A 15316-nucleotide genomic window follows, 5' to 3' on the forward strand; every position below is an offset into this window, starting at 1 on the left:
CCTGATTTAAATATTTTGGCCACTTTTGACAATGCTGTTTAAATTGCATGTTTGATAAGTTGATCAAATGTGAAACTGGATATATCAGCGTCTTTTAGGGTTCTAATAACATTTGTTACTTTGAACAGAGATTTCATCTGTGGAGAACACAGGCATGGTGGTTAATGGAAAAATGCTCACATAAAAGATATGGATTTTTTTGTTTTTGTTTAATTTATGTTTTTTTTTTTTTTCATCTTCAATTATGGCCATAAAATTGACTTTTGGTTTCTGTAAAGACTGGGATACCTTATTCCATGGTAGTTTATGTTAAAATCTGTATTAAGTCCAGATTACAACTTTTTTTAAGAAGTTGTTTCCGCACCTTTATTAATTTCCCACAAATGTTGGTTATCTTCTGTTCTTCTGAGGGAAATATTTCACTCCATTCAATGTTTTTTGAGGTTAATATTTAAACTGTGCTGCTGACTTTTTGGAAATAATATTTGAACAATTTCTTATTACATTGCTTACTAGATGAGCTTGTAAACTGTTGTTTGATGCACTATCTGGAGAAAGATATAGCATTGTGATTTAATATTCAAGTTACTAAGTTGTTCTTGATGTTCCTTTCTGGCTTGTTAGTGAACAATGTTAAATTGAGTTTAGTGGAAGTTAACGTGTTAGTGCATTTGAGCCTCTGCTGAGTAAAGTGAAGTGAGTGAATAGCCAGTTTTTCTTTCACTAAATAAATCGTGCTCCTTGGCTTTAAAAGATGTCAGAAAGAAGTTTGATTGCTATAGTTTTCCCCAAATAGATGTACAAGCTACTTAAAAGGTTCCAAGTTACATTAATTTGATAAAAGCAGGAACAAAAAGTAAATGCACAAAGATCGCGAAACAAGTGAGCATGTCATTCATGGAAGCTACTCTTTACATGGAAAGAAGAAGGAAAAAAAAGTTTTTCCTGAACATATGCAATATAGTTTCAGATGCTCTTGAATCTGTTTTATGAATTGATGTGATCTGTGGAGACTAAATTTTGGACCCATGGATCAGCTGTACTTCTGGCAATCTCATTTAATCCATTTGTGGATTTACATGAAAACCAAAAAAAATATTTTAAAATGGAAACTTTTTCACATGAAGAATAGAAAATTTCCGTAGAAAGACATTCTTTCAGACAGACATTTTCCTTGTAGGCCTTTCTGATACAGGATTTCAGGAACCTTTAGTAGTGGCATGTTCTGAAAAATAATTTATTAGTAGTTTGTCCCCATTTCACAAAGTGAGTTTTTTTTTTATTATTTTATAGTCATTTTAAAATGATGTTATGGTAATATATTGAAGGTTAAGGTTGAGTAATTTGAATTTAAACTTTATTAACTTCCTCTCTCTCTTTACGTTCCAGTTTTCAGGATTATCTCTTTTATTTTACCGTTTCTGCCATCTAAACACTTCTGGTCTCTTGTTCTAGGAGAAAGAAAAGAAGTACATGCTGCCTTTGGACAACCTGAAAATCAGAGATGTTGAGAAAGGCTTTATGTCCACAAAGCATACCTTTGCCATCTTCAACACTGAGCAGAGGTCAGGGTTATGTTGTTAATAAACACACATTGACCACTAAAAATGTTCACCTGTTGCCTATTGTCTCTATGCATGTTCTTGTGTACTGGAGAAAGCTTCTACTCTAGGATCCTTTTAAATGATTCTACTTACATATCCTTGTTTATTTTCTGTCATTCATGTGTACAGAAATGTGTATAAAGATCTTCGCCAAATAGAACTGGCTTGTGATTCTCAAGATGATGTTGACAGCTGGAAAGCATCTTTCCTCCGGGCAGGAGTTTATCCTGAGAAGGATCAGGTATGAAATACAAATTACAGGCATCGTAGACTTTGTTGTCAAATAGCTGATGTGTCATTACATTTTCCATTTTACCAATCTACATCCAGAAAGACAAGCTACTATACAAGTAATTTGCAACAATTCCAGTCATGTAATTTTGTTTTGTCATACATTTTAGTATGCATAGATTTCTGTGCTGCAGCAGTTGCCTGGATGGTGGCTCTTTTGTATTTGGAACTGTAAACTAGTGTCACATTAGTTAATACTTGTCATCAATATAGAAACAGGTAGTCTCATTGAGTGTGGGATAATTTTTTCAAGACAACCTTAACAATAAACCTCAGAGAAACCCACATAACACAACTAGGGCTAAATAACCACAAGTATTACCAAATGCAGCTGTAAGAGTGATTTAAAACAACTATAAATTGCAAGATGCTTGAGTCTTTGTCAAAGTGATATAAGAGAGTAAAATATAGGCTGTTTGCCTGCAAAATGTGCATCAGAGCTCAAGACAGTTACACACATATTGAGAATTGGATTACTTTTCTCTCCACTATTTTAGGACCATTGACATCATTGCTGCTTTTATAGAGCAGCACAATGAATATGTCCGTATGATATACAATAAATTAGCCTCATCTTTGCTGTTTTGTTATGTCTGTTGTTGCTAAGGTGGAGAATGAAGAGGCTACCCCTGCAGACACATTCTCCATGGATCCTCAGTTGGAGCGGCAGGTAGAAACCATCCGTAATCTGGTGGATTCATACATTGGCATTATCAACAAGTCTATCAGAGACCTTGTACCCAAGACCATCATGCATCTCCTGATCAACAATGTGAGTCCAGACATCCTCAGCACATGAGTTATTTGGAGTCGGGTTCTGATTTCTCAGATGTAGTTGAAGCAGATTTTGAAGAGATGGGAAGTAGAATGTTGCGGTCTGACTACACTGGGTTGTGTACCGTAACAGAGTGTGAGGGGGATGTGCTGTTAAAATGGTGCACAGTTACCTTCTGTTGAATGTCAAAGGATTGTGTTTAATGATCCAACACACAGTTCAGGCAGAAACATAAATCCTACTTAACAGACAGTATATGGCCTGCGTCTATAACTGCATCATTGTGCACTGCGGTTCACCCACCTTGAGCCGTGCTTGTACATCCCAGCCCTGTTAAATATCTGAAGTCATATGCATAGACTTAAAATATAAAAAGTAGCTGTTATTTCAACCTAAACACTCCAAGTGTTCTGCATTCTATGTACACTTCATACTGCGTTCCTTACATACCAAGTAAAACATGGTTTTGTACAAACTCTGTAAACCATAATGCATGGATGTAACATGCATGCTTTGTATGTTGATCCTATGTTACTTTTATCAAGACAGGTCTTGTAGCAAACTGCACTGGAGGTGTCAAAACTTACAGTTTCTCAAATGGCCTTTGGAGTATATGTCTAAAACAAGGAAGTTCTCATAAACCATATTAAAATGCCCAAAGATACATCCATCCATTTTCTGCCGCTTATCCAGAGTCGGGTCGTGGGGGCAGCTGCCTAAGCAGGGAAACCCAGACTTCCCTCTCCCTGACCACATTCACCAGCTCATCCAGGGGGATCCCAAAGCATTCCCAGACCAGCCTGGCAATATAGGCTGTTCAGTGTGTCTTAGGTCTTCCCCGGGGTCTCCTCCCAGTTGGGTGTGCCTGGAACATAGGGCTAGGCGATATGAACCAAATCTTATATCTCGATATTTTTTACCTGAATCATGATATACGTCTCGATATACTTTTTTTGTGTCAAGTAACCAAAGAGACAGTTCTGATTTACAGCCTTTAGCGCTAAATATACTTTTATTAAGGATCAGCAGCACATGTGCATTAAAACAGCTAAATTAAATTAAAGTACGTTTATATTAAATTAAATGCTCTTAAAACAAAATAAATTAAAAATAAATTTCACTGACCATAACAAAAAAATACAGCTGTGCAAAATGCAAAAGAAAAGGTGCTTTTAACTCAAAACAAGCTATCTCGATATTAACGATTTTCCTTCCTTCTATATTGCGTCTGATAAAGTCTCGATATATTTGAAAATCTCGAAATATTGCCCAGCCCTACTGGAACACCTTACCAGGGAGGCATCCTGACCAGATGAGCCACCTCATCTGGCTCCTCTACTCTGAGCCCCTCCTGGATCACCGAGCTTCTCACCCTATCCCTAAGAGAAAGCCCTGTGACCCTGCGGAGAAAACTCATTTCGGCTGGTTGGTTACGCAATCTCGTTCTTTCGGTCACCACCCACAGCTCATAGCCATCAGTGAGGGTAGGAACGTAGATCGACCGGTAAATCGAGAGCTTTGCCTTTTTGGCTCAGTTCCTTCTTCACCACGACAGACCGTTGCAGAGTCCGCATCACTGCAGACGCCGCACAGATCCACCTGTCGATCTCCCGCTCCAGCCTTCCTTCACTCGTGAACAAGACCCTGAGATACTTGAACTCCTCCACTTGGGGCAGGACCTCATTCCCGACCCAAAAAAAGCACTCTACCCTTTTTCAGCTGAGGACCATGGTCTCGGATTTGGAGGTGCTGATTCTCATCCCAGCCGCTTCACACTCGGCTGCGAATTGCTCCAGTGAGAGCTGAAGATCACGGCCCGATGAAGCCAACAGAACCACATCATCTGCAAGAGCGGAGACCCCAAAGATAAAGCTGAAATAAATCTAGTGCCTAATAAATCTACAGCCCAGTGCAGAAATGGTTTTGGGTTTTATACGTATGGGTAAAACATCTCCAGGTTTCTAGTCAGATCCACCCCTTGCTGACTTAAAAATTCTAGATAGTAATAACTGATTGCTAAGCCTCAAGGCTTTGAAAGTGCAGTTCACATACTAAAAAGTAGCACCACATTAATTTGTCTATCTTTTATGTTTTTGAGCCAAAACATGGATCTCTGCCCAGATCAAATAGGCTGTTATGGTATAAATATGACTGTACTATAGAGCTAATGAGAAGTGCTCACTTCTCTCATTCATTTTAGTAACAGATTTGTTTATTTTATGGTGACACAGGGTCATAAAATGAAAGTGTCTCATTAAGAGAATTTATGATGCTCAGAGGGACTTGTCTGCCATCTGTTTAATATGCTTTATTATGGTGTGAACTCTGTTGATGTCTCCCAGCAGTCCAACAAAAACATGCACTGCTATGCACACACACACTTACAAATTCATAAACAACACTTTACACCAGCTGCACATTATGTCTGATTGGGTTTGTAATTACTAAATTGGTAAATTCCATGTCATCACTCACTGCTTTCATACAAATAATAAATATTGTGAGTTTTTTTCTGTTATTTAGACATTTTTTGGCTTTTGCTGCCACACTTACAAAATGAAAGTTGCCACAATCTGCTTTTAAAAATCTGAACTCTTTCATACAGGCAAAGGATTTCATCCACTCAGAGCTACTGGCTTATCTTTATTCGTCTGGGGACCAGAACAGCCTCATGGAGGAATCAGCTGACCAGGCCCAGCGTAGAGACGAAATGCTACGCATGTATCATGCACTCAAAGAAGCACTGCTCATCATTGGAGACATTAGCGCCAACACAATGTCCACCCCTGTACCCCCACCTGTAAATGACACCTGGATCCAGGAAGCCAGGTGAAGGACAACTAGCATCTCATCAGATCTTTATGATGCTCACTTTGATGATCAGTATCATCAGTGTTTTGCTAAGAAATGGTTGTCTCCCAGCTTATTGTTAATTATTGTCATGTCAGTTTGATTTTGTCATATTTAATTTTTCAGCCCAACACCTCAACGCAGACCACCACCTTCAGCAGCGCAGCCCCCCAGCCGCCCACCTGCTGTTAGGGGCCCAACACCAGGACCACCCATGAACCCTTCGCCTCCCTTTGGAGCTCCACTCAATCCCTCTCCAGCATTTGGAGCACCTCCTATTCCCTCTCGTCCCGGCCCATCCATCAATGCCTTCAACAGCAGTCAGGATCCCTTCAGCGCACCACCACAGATCCCCTCCCGACCAGCCCGTGTCCCACCTGGTGTACCAAGGTACGGCTTCCTTCTTTTTTGACATGAAAGGGATATCGTTTGTGTATGTTGTGTAATTTCCATCGTGCTGTATTTGTATCATTTCATCACCAGCATCTAATCATCCTGCTCATTTAAAAAGTTGCAGGCATCGTTTATCATTTCCTTTTCTCCCTATTTCTACTGTCCTCTAATCATCCCGTTTATGGTTCCTTCTCTGTCCTCATCTGCTGTTTTTTTTTCGGTCTGGTGGTTTGGGTTCACAACTGTCTCTGTGAGCGTGTCTCACGCCTTGTCTTCTATCTTCTCTCCCTGTTGCAGCCGAAGACCCCCTGGTGCTCCTTCTCACCGACCCACCATTATCCGCCCTGCAGAGCCCTCCCTGCTAGACTAGACCTGTGGCCAAGCCCACCTAAGCATGTGTTTGTGTGTATCTGCACACTGTTTGTCAGGGGCAGGGGCTCAAGGGGAGGGGCTGTCTTGGAGCCGTGCATAACATGCATCATCCAGCCGCAACGATATGTTCATTGAAACAACGTTAATAAGCTGCTAATACTGTCTCTAAGTGCACAGGAAGGAAAGAAAGCCTTTAACCACTTGAATCTTACATCTGACTGCTGTGGAATACAAAGTAAACAATGTAATGCATTTACTTCTAACAGTGGGAGATGATATATCAAAATTAGCTTAAAATGTTTCATAAATGTTTTTTTCTTCAACAGTTATTTTACTATTTCATCACATGGTTCCCAGCATAAAATGACATATATTAAATAACTGGTACACGCTGGCTTTCCTCTGCCCTCCCTCCCTCTATTTTAAATAGGCCCCAATACTCTTTTTGTGATATGCACACTTAAGCTGTTGTTAATGTTTTACTGGGTTTTCATATCTCAACTGATTTCATACAGAAAAACAGTACCTTATTTTCACTGTCATTTTTGTGGTTTCGATTATATATTTTTTTTCTTGTGTTATTTTATTTGAGTGACTGTCCTTTTAATGATTGATATAAATGTAGCTTTAAATGAAATCTTGACTGCAGCAAAGCATAAAAAGACACAGGGCAGGGCTGCACAAGACTAAGAGACTATCTTCCCCCTTCTGTGACTAATCCTTCCACAATCAAAAGATTTCAACTTAACTGACCATTGAAATCCAAGCACTTCTAGCCATCTAGCCTTACAGGAAACCACACATAACAGGGATGTTGTGGTCCGTTACAAAACACTATGCACAGACACCCAGGAAAGGGACAGAAAGGAAAACTAAAGGCCGTCTGCACTTTCTCTTCTAATTCTTAGATGTATAAATATTAACCATTTTAGTCTCAGCTGAATCTCAGTGAGGCTTGGAATCTCAGAGTAGATCCTGCCAATTCCTGTATTAGAGGATTCAAATAGAAAAGAGCACAGGGTTCAGTTTTTTCTCAGAGAGGGTGGAACTTGATGATAATTATTATTCAGTTGGGGACAGATCTGTGTTTTAGAGTGTAAACATGGAGTTAAGTGTAAAGGAGATGGCACATCTCACCAGGCTTTTCAAGTACATTCATTATTATTATTATTGCTGTCAGCTCTGCTTCCATGCATTAAAATATTGTATATAGCTGGCCTATAATTCAGAGTTGTCATATACCTCATTTTGTCATAGAGCTCATGACAACATTAATGCCGTAAATCATCATAAAGACCCATATGCGACTAGTTTTCATATTAAAAAAATCACTAACACTGCAATTTCATTTAATTCCAGTTTAGGGAAGGGATTGGTCTGTGCCTGATACATTATTTATAACCTGGGCATTTGTCATATCTTTTCAAAGTTTTGATCACAGTTGTATCAGCCCCATACAACTTTATTCTGCTCAGTTCAGTAGTTTCACTTAGATCATTATTTTCTGGTTCTACTACAGGGTCAGAATGTGTTGGGAGTGCACTTGGGACTTGACAAATACAGCTGTGATTATTTGTTAATAGCTTTCGATTGCTCTTTGAAGGTTTTTTTTTAAGATTTTAATCTTTTTCTGAAACATCATAAGGTGTTTGGGGGGGAAACGGGGTCAAGGTGGGAGTGATTTTGGGCTACTTGGATATTTCCTGTTTTGAATTTGATCAGTTGTGGTTAGTGGGTGATGGAAGTTGTAGTGTATAAATGCACATCCTGTCTCGAGAAGCTTCCTAGAAGATAGAGACTAAATTAGACAACCCAGCAAAACAAAGAAATTACCATTTCAGAAATATCCAAAACCAGACTCTTGAGCCAGAATGTGTTTTTTTTTGTTCTTTTCTCCTGGTCTTGCTGTCAGTGACAGAGCTAGATAAAGTTTTTTCCTTAAAAAAAGCCTTGAATCTTTCCAATGATGGCCTTTCACATTAGATTTTTCACACACCAATAGGTACGCTAAATTTCGTAATTACTCTGTTAAAACCTGTTTGCTAGAGTTAGTTGAAGCTCCTGTGTGCCTGTCACCTCAGCTTGCCCTTGAGAAGCCAAGACTGTTAATGCCTCTATCAAACATTAGGCTGTGGGAATCCTGTGTGTCTTCCTATAGATCCTCCATTCTTCCTCTTTCCTTCCCTCCTCTGAATTTGGAGGACGGGGTTGGAAACAAACCTGCAAAAAGCTTTCTTTTTGTTCTGCAAACCCTTGTAAAGTGCCTGTGTAGCAATTATAATTGATTTGAATAAACATGAACTGATTTAGCAAGGAAAGTAAATAAAGAGGTGTTGTGTACAATAAAGGGACTGGCTCTGGTGGTTGGTGTCTCTTTGTGTCCTGTGTGATCCACTTTCTTCCATTTCTGTCTTATGTCGGGTTCAGCACTTCATAGTTTTCCCTGCCTTTCTCTACATCTAAACCAAACATGAATCCTCACGTGTACCCATGGCAACACTTGAGCCATAGGGTGATGCTTTAATGATGCATTTCTCATAGTGGTTGGTGAACTTTACTCTTAACACATGCATTTTACGCATACGACAAATACTCAATGCCACGTTAATTGTAACATTTTGCTGATGTGCTGTGCATATTTAATACTTCCATTTATTAGAACGACAACTCTTTCTTTTGTTGAACCTCTTTGGGTGTTATGATTTGTTGTCAATGTAGTTCTCACGTGTTTAAAAAAAAAGTCCAATCTTTTCCAGTCTGAATTTTGGTCAAAATAAGTAATCGTTTTTCACTGAGCTGCAGAAAGGACCATTTCCTGTCTGTGCTCCAATAAAGATGCCCTCTGTGTTCAGACGAGTGGATTCTCGCCTATTAAATGTCAAAAGCAATTCTTGACTACTTGTTACAAGGTCAAAAGATTAATGTTGGTTGATTGTTCCTGAACAGGCGCCCGGCTCCCCGTCGAAACAACTGGTGACCTTGACCAGCAGACAGTGGAAACGGCTTCCCTCCACGATAGCAACGGAAAAAGAAGAACTAAGCATTTAATTTCATGAACGGCTAAAAGAGAAGTTGCAACACTGTTGAAGAGGCCTTAATTTTGAATGTTACACTGCCAACACAATTCCCCCTGAGAGGGATCAGACTATATTAATAAATTATATTGTAGTGAGTCCTAGTTAAATAGCTGTAAAAACTTCCCAAAAATAAACACTATTTTAGATACTGTGATAGAACCATTAACACAAAGTTAAACCAGATCAATTTTACAACTATTCTTTTCATGGGTGTCAGGTTATTACAACTGAAAATGGAAAAAAAAACACAATAGGAATCTGCTTGAGGTTTAAAGAGAGAAAATACTGAGTGTCATTGTAATGTATATGCTTGTGCTACAAATGGCTGTAGGCTTATGTAAGTAGAGGAACATTTAATCAGGGAAACCACTTTTATGATTGTGTATATACAGTTTTTTTTTATCACAATGATTCTATAAAATGTAGCATAGTAAAAAAAAAAGTTATACATACACTGTCAGTAGGTGAGTGTCTGAAAATGTAAATTTGATAAACTATAACCAAACCAAGTTTCCCATTGAGGGACAATAAAGGAAATGAACTGAAGATAGTTAAATGTGTGTCTGAAATTTAATAAAACTTTTGAGTGAGAACAGCTGGGTGTTTCTAATTTCTCTAATGACAATATATTTTTAAATGACTTTTTTTCTTGTACAGCAAGACTAGATCTGCATGCACACATTGCTACACTGCAATATAATGCAGATGTTGCATAATAGTTGAATTTGCATAACACAAACACTCAATTATCCCCTTATAAAAGCTGTGCTCATATCTGTTAGAGTACTGTAGTCATGTGCAGACCCGCTTTGTATCATCAAAAAGGCGTCGCAAGGTGTAAATTTGAACAACAGCAACAGTGAGCATGACAAGCAGGTTTAGGCAGGACCAGAAGGACACTCTCCACAGGTTGTCCTCCAAGAGGTAGCGGTCCCTTGCCTCAAAGGCCCGCAGCATAGTCTGGACCTGAAGGCTCTTCTCCAGGTGCTGGTACACAGAGTCCATTTGTGCCTGGAAGATGAACAATGGTCCAACAGAGATGGAAAGACATTGTGAGAATTAGTGAACATAAAGAAGACATGATATCTGATGGGTGGGGAGCTGCACAGTATAATTATGTCTCACCCTGACATCCTCTATTTTGTAATCCACCATGCTCTCTGATTCAGCAATTTGTGCCCACTCATCTCGACCCCCACCTCTGTCGCTTTGGCTGTTAGTGACAACTTCAAAAAACACCATCTTCTCTGACAGTTTACTGAAGCTGTTGTCAAAACACAACCGATAATCTCCATCCTCTGTAGGATCCACTCTGCAAGAAGAGAGAACACAAACAGGGCAAATTACTTACAGAAATGATAATTCTTACATTAATCTTGTGATTAATCTTCTCAGGGTGTTAGAAAATCTGACTTTTGTCCTGATTTAATATGTTACAGAATGTGCATAAAGTGTTATATCTGCTCATTTAAAATCAAGTCTCTTCATTTATAGGTATAAACAAACTGCTTAGGGCAGTAGGGTCAGGATGGGAATCTTCCCCACAAAAACAGTTGTTATAAGGATGTAACATCATATCAATAGGAAGTGTTTAAAGGAAGAAATTCTGGAGACCCACATATGGATGCCATCAGACCTCCTGAATTCAGAGATCACCCGGTATCCACTGGGTGAGATGAGGGCAAACCCAATGTCCAAACCTGACCCTGCTATCACCTGTGAAAGAAACAGGGACCCAGGTAAGATCATACAAACTTCAAGCCACAGATATGCAAATGTCCTCACAGGTCCACTGTTAACCCCATAAAGTCATACCATCCATGCAGCTCACTGCTCAAGCCTTACTCACACTATCTGTGCAACAACCTGAAATTCAAATGAAGGACCCAGTATTCAACCAAGCAACCCAGTATACTGTGACATTACCAGTAAAAGACAAGCACAGGTCAGATGGTTTAAAATCACAAATTAGGTATTTGTGACCTTTTGAAGGTTTAAGAGCTGCAGTCTGAGAAGTTTGATACATGGACTGACAAGTCTGCTTGTGCAGGCATGTGTCATTTCTGCAGAAACATAATACATTCCCACACCATGAAGCAGCCTTCAAAGCATCCAGTCTTAGCTGTGCAGGTGAATGTGCCACCATAATCCCACAAGGCCTCTCTGACTCCATGCTCAAGCAACAAAGACTGTCAAAGAAAGCAGGTGCAGTGCCAGTGTGCTGACTGGGATGTAATAAAATGCAAATGTCGTGACCATGAACTGACTGCTGGAAAACACATTATTCAGGACGTAGGATTTTGAATCTAAATAGTAGAAATGATGTCAAAATTACAATTAAATGTATGTATTAAATGTAAGGGTTTTTTTATTTGTGTGAAAAAATATGGTTTACATACATTTTGAGTATATTTACAATATTTTTTTTTTATTCTTGTACAGATGTCAGTTAAATACCTCAAGTTTTTTTTCCCATTTTCTTCTTTCTTGTGTTTGTTTACTCTTTATACCACTGTCTTAATAGTATCTGTGGTTTCTTATCTCTCTACCAGAAAGACCAGAGTCCAACCTGTTCCCTTATTCAGTAAGACAGAAACTTACAACAAGCTTTAACAAACATTAAACCAAACCAGAAAGAGACAAAGTCATTTATAAGCCATTTACCTGGTATTCCACTTCCATGGTTTCACTCCTTGTGGTTGTTTGGTAAAAGCACTCTGTGCTGCCAGCAGGTAAAATAAATGTAAACCCTTGGTTTGACCCCAAACCAGAAGCCAATCCTCCATACAGAGTTAAACCCACCAACAAACAGAGCTGTACAAACTCACTCATTATAATTTGGTCGCACTGCATTGTTGGTTAAAGTTGTTTCACTTCCACAAAGTCCGAGTACCTTTCTCCCTGTAACACATGTACGATACACCAAGCTGTCTGTAAGCGCTTCCTGTCACACTCCGCCTGTTCAAGAGCCGCCTGGCAGAAAGTGGATCTTTGGATCAATAGCGCTCCGAGGTCTGGACTTCACGGTCACATGAAACTAACGAGGCCTGAGAGATGTGTTCATATTGTCTGGTTCATCATCTTTGATGTAATTACCGCGACCATAAGATGATTTAGATAAGATTATTTGTCTGTCTTTCTTTTTTTCTTTCTCCTTTTTTTTAAAAAAATATACTTTCCCCCCTTTACATACAGTTATGTTTGCCATAGTTTTATATTTTTAAATAATTATTACACAAGAAAGAACGTGAGAAATAGAAAAAGCTGGACTTTCTTGTGCTTCTATCCTTTAGATGGCGCTGTGTATAAACATGCGACAGGTGTGATGGATGGAAGAGTTTGATCATGGTTTTTATTTCAAGAAGCCCGCTGTTAATATAGCCCAGATTAAACCATGATTCATAATGACAACATGCATTAAATTTGTGTTTATCTATTTTTACATTTCAATCTTGGGGAAATAACGTGTTCTTCTACTTCATTTTTAGTTTTTTTTTATTTGGTTACATGAATATTAGGATTATCAGAACATATGTTGTTACTCTACATATTTATAGCTTTAAACATTTACAATAACAATATGATAGCAATGGCACCATAAAACTAAAAACAAACAAACAAGCCAACACACAAAAACATTTAAAATAAGAGGAGGGGGACTTCTAAAAAATTACACAAAAAAGAATTGCATGTAATTATGTTTTGATTTTAATGTCAAATCATGATTTTATTATATGTGTATTCTCCAAAATATCAATATTTTGTTATTTTACTATTATAATTATCACTTGTATATTACTAATGTTTACTGAAAACTGGTAAATGACAGATTAATGGAGGATGGACTAAAGACTCAACACTTTTACATGAGTAAAGGGTTGAGTCTGAGTCCATGGGGTGACACGCTTTGATGAAAAACATCTTCAAACTGCACTGAGAATCGAGAGACTGCCTAGCTGCTTTCAGAGTCAAATGAATGCTTTTTTGAAATTTCCTTTTCAGTGTTGGTGAATTATATCCGATAATGTCACATTAACTGATTCTGTACATAACCGTGAATCACAATAAACTGATGACAGAGTAATCACAAATAAGGGATTTAGTCCCTTATTAAACAACGAATTTTACATCATGTCAAAATAAACCATTTTTATAGAATGTGAAGCTACAAGCGTCCACCAAACATTCCTGTCACAGAGTAGCCCTTTTCTTCTGATGTCAGTTTGTACATGCAGCTAAAACAATGTGCAGTTCTATTTTTTATTTTTTTATTTTATTTTTTATTTTTTTATCTGACTGGTTTATGGAATTGTGTAGCTTAGATTGTGTTGAACACCCTTTTAAATATCACTTTTCTCACTAGTGTTAGTATTAACTTTGAAAACCAAATTTAGCTACGAGCTACGTAATCTCAGCTCACTATATGATGTTGACCATCAAAACACAATATCCATTAACAAGAAACAGCAGTTATGATTATATTATATATAGATATATATGAATTATTTGTCCCCCATGTTTGTAGAGGATGGGAAAAGGGTTTTTCAGTCGTGTGCTCCTTCAAGCTAGCACAGTCTACAAAACACCTTGTAATCATATATCATCATTATCAACATAATCTATGTTGAAATATATGGAAATGTAATCGTTGACCTGCTGTTTTCAGTTCCTTTTAAGTTTTCTGTCTTTATTGTAACTGTGTTTTTTATTGTGATTGTCTCCTGTTTGTGGGTTGCACTGGTGCTTTTCTGGGCCAGAACGCCTTTAAAAAGCGCTGTTATTTAAGCTAAATAAAAAGAAATGTATTATTATGACACACTTTAACATAAGAATATTGATTGAAAGGCCGATGTCACTACGTGTCTGTTTCCTTCTGTTGCATTTTCATGCAGTTTGCTGGTCAGGCCTTTAAACCAAAATGGAGTGCGTCCAGAAACGTGCACCATGGCAGAGCCACTATGTAGGGATGATCTTATTGATATAACAAAAAATCTCTATCAAAAGACCTACATGCATTTTGAATATTTGTGTCTTGACTAGTTTTATTGGTAATTTGATGCAGATACATGTCATGTGACTATTACTTGAATCATTAAAGTTCATGTCAGTTAATGGCAGTTTGTCTTGTAGGAGGGATTTCCAGTATAAAGCTTGGAGTGGGAGTTCCACGTGTGAGTGTGCAGCTTGATAGTGATGTGCGATATCACTAGCGTCCTTTTTGATCCAATACCAAGTAAAATTCGGCCTGGTATAGACAATACTAATATGATACCAATACTTTGTAGAAAAACTTGATTTATTTGGAAAATAGAAATAAAAAGTAGCAGTGCCTGCCTAGAGCCCCAAAGTATATCAAGCGGGTGATTTGTCTCACCCTAGCAACTCCTGCCCTTCTCTGTAAATCCCCTCAACATAATCTGATTACATTTTGTGTTAGAATTGATTCTCAGATGTTTAACAAGGTTTGTGGCGTTGCCACAATATCTCACTCTCTCCCCACATCGATAACATATGGTGTTGTTGCTTGTGGAGCTGAAATAGCGCCATACATGTTTGTGATTGCATTCAGCCATCGTTATCAGCTGGATCAACTGAGTAAGTGCTGAGCTTGTCAGTGAGCTAGTGAGCAGCATGCTGCTGTGACTCACATTGTGCCATATTTTAGACATGACTATGAAAGGCACAAGAAGTTCCCACCTACCGGGATATGATTTAGACAAGATCCAGATAGTAGATTTACTTTCCACTAGGTTCCTGTAAATAGTAAAACTACACATTTACCCCAAATTGATGTTTTGATATGAGAATCGATTCTAGACCAGAAATATCTCATGTCAGAAGTATTGATGTATGAGCGTTGATTCACACATCACTACAGTTTGGGCCTGCATGGGTTGCAAGTTCTAGAGCTCCATAGCTGACTTCCTCAAACAACTGAGGGAAAGATGGAAAGA

At 38.3% G+C, this 15316-nt stretch overlaps 2 protein-coding genes across 8 annotated transcripts in view; one reads left to right on the forward strand and one right to left on the reverse strand.

Moving 5' to 3' along the window:
- dnm2a (dynamin 2a) overlaps positions 1-9638 on the forward strand; it is a 34081-nt gene extending 24443 nt beyond the window's left edge. For 5 of the 6 annotated variants that reach the window (XM_042005227.1, XM_042005219.1, XM_042005235.1 and 2 more), the window contains 6 exons: positions 1456-1565; positions 1734-1845; positions 2503-2667; positions 5276-5499; positions 5647-5910; positions 6211-8648. In XM_042005227.1, coding sequence (XP_041861161.1) covers positions 1456-1565; positions 1734-1845; positions 2503-2667; positions 5276-5499; positions 5647-5910; positions 6211-6283 — 948 coding nt within the window. In that variant the 3' untranslated portion in view covers positions 6284-8648. Of the gene's footprint in view, positions 1-1455; positions 1566-1733; positions 1846-2502; positions 2668-5275; positions 5500-5646; positions 5911-6210; positions 8649-9231 lie in introns of those variants that run through there. The other variant, XM_042005243.1, reaches the window with a different exon arrangement.
- A 309-nt stretch (positions 9639-9947) lies between these two features.
- LOC121653039 (transmembrane emp24 domain-containing protein 1-like) lies at positions 9948-12370 on the reverse strand. 2 transcript variants are annotated; one of them, XM_042006249.1, is made up of 4 exons: positions 12027-12370; positions 10999-11078; positions 10488-10674; positions 9948-10373 (listed from the first exon to the last, which is right to left on the reverse strand). In XM_042006249.1, the coding sequence occupies exons 1-4, from the start codon at positions 12213-12215 to the stop codon at positions 10155-10157; spliced, it is 675 nt and encodes a 224-aa protein (XP_041862183.1). In that variant the 5' UTR covers positions 12216-12370; the 3' UTR covers positions 9948-10154. The 2 variants fall into 2 exon arrangements, with proteins under 2 accessions (XP_041862183.1, XP_041862175.1); XM_042006241.1 differs by having other exon boundaries at positions 10981-11078.
- Between the last annotated feature and the right edge of the window lie 2946 nt (positions 12371-15316).

The sequence above is a fragment of the Melanotaenia boesemani genome, chromosome 2 (genome assembly GCF_017639745.1).
Source record: "Melanotaenia boesemani isolate fMelBoe1 chromosome 2, fMelBoe1.pri, whole genome shotgun sequence".
Lineage (NCBI taxonomy): Eukaryota > Metazoa > Chordata > Actinopteri > Atheriniformes > Melanotaeniidae > Melanotaenia > Melanotaenia boesemani.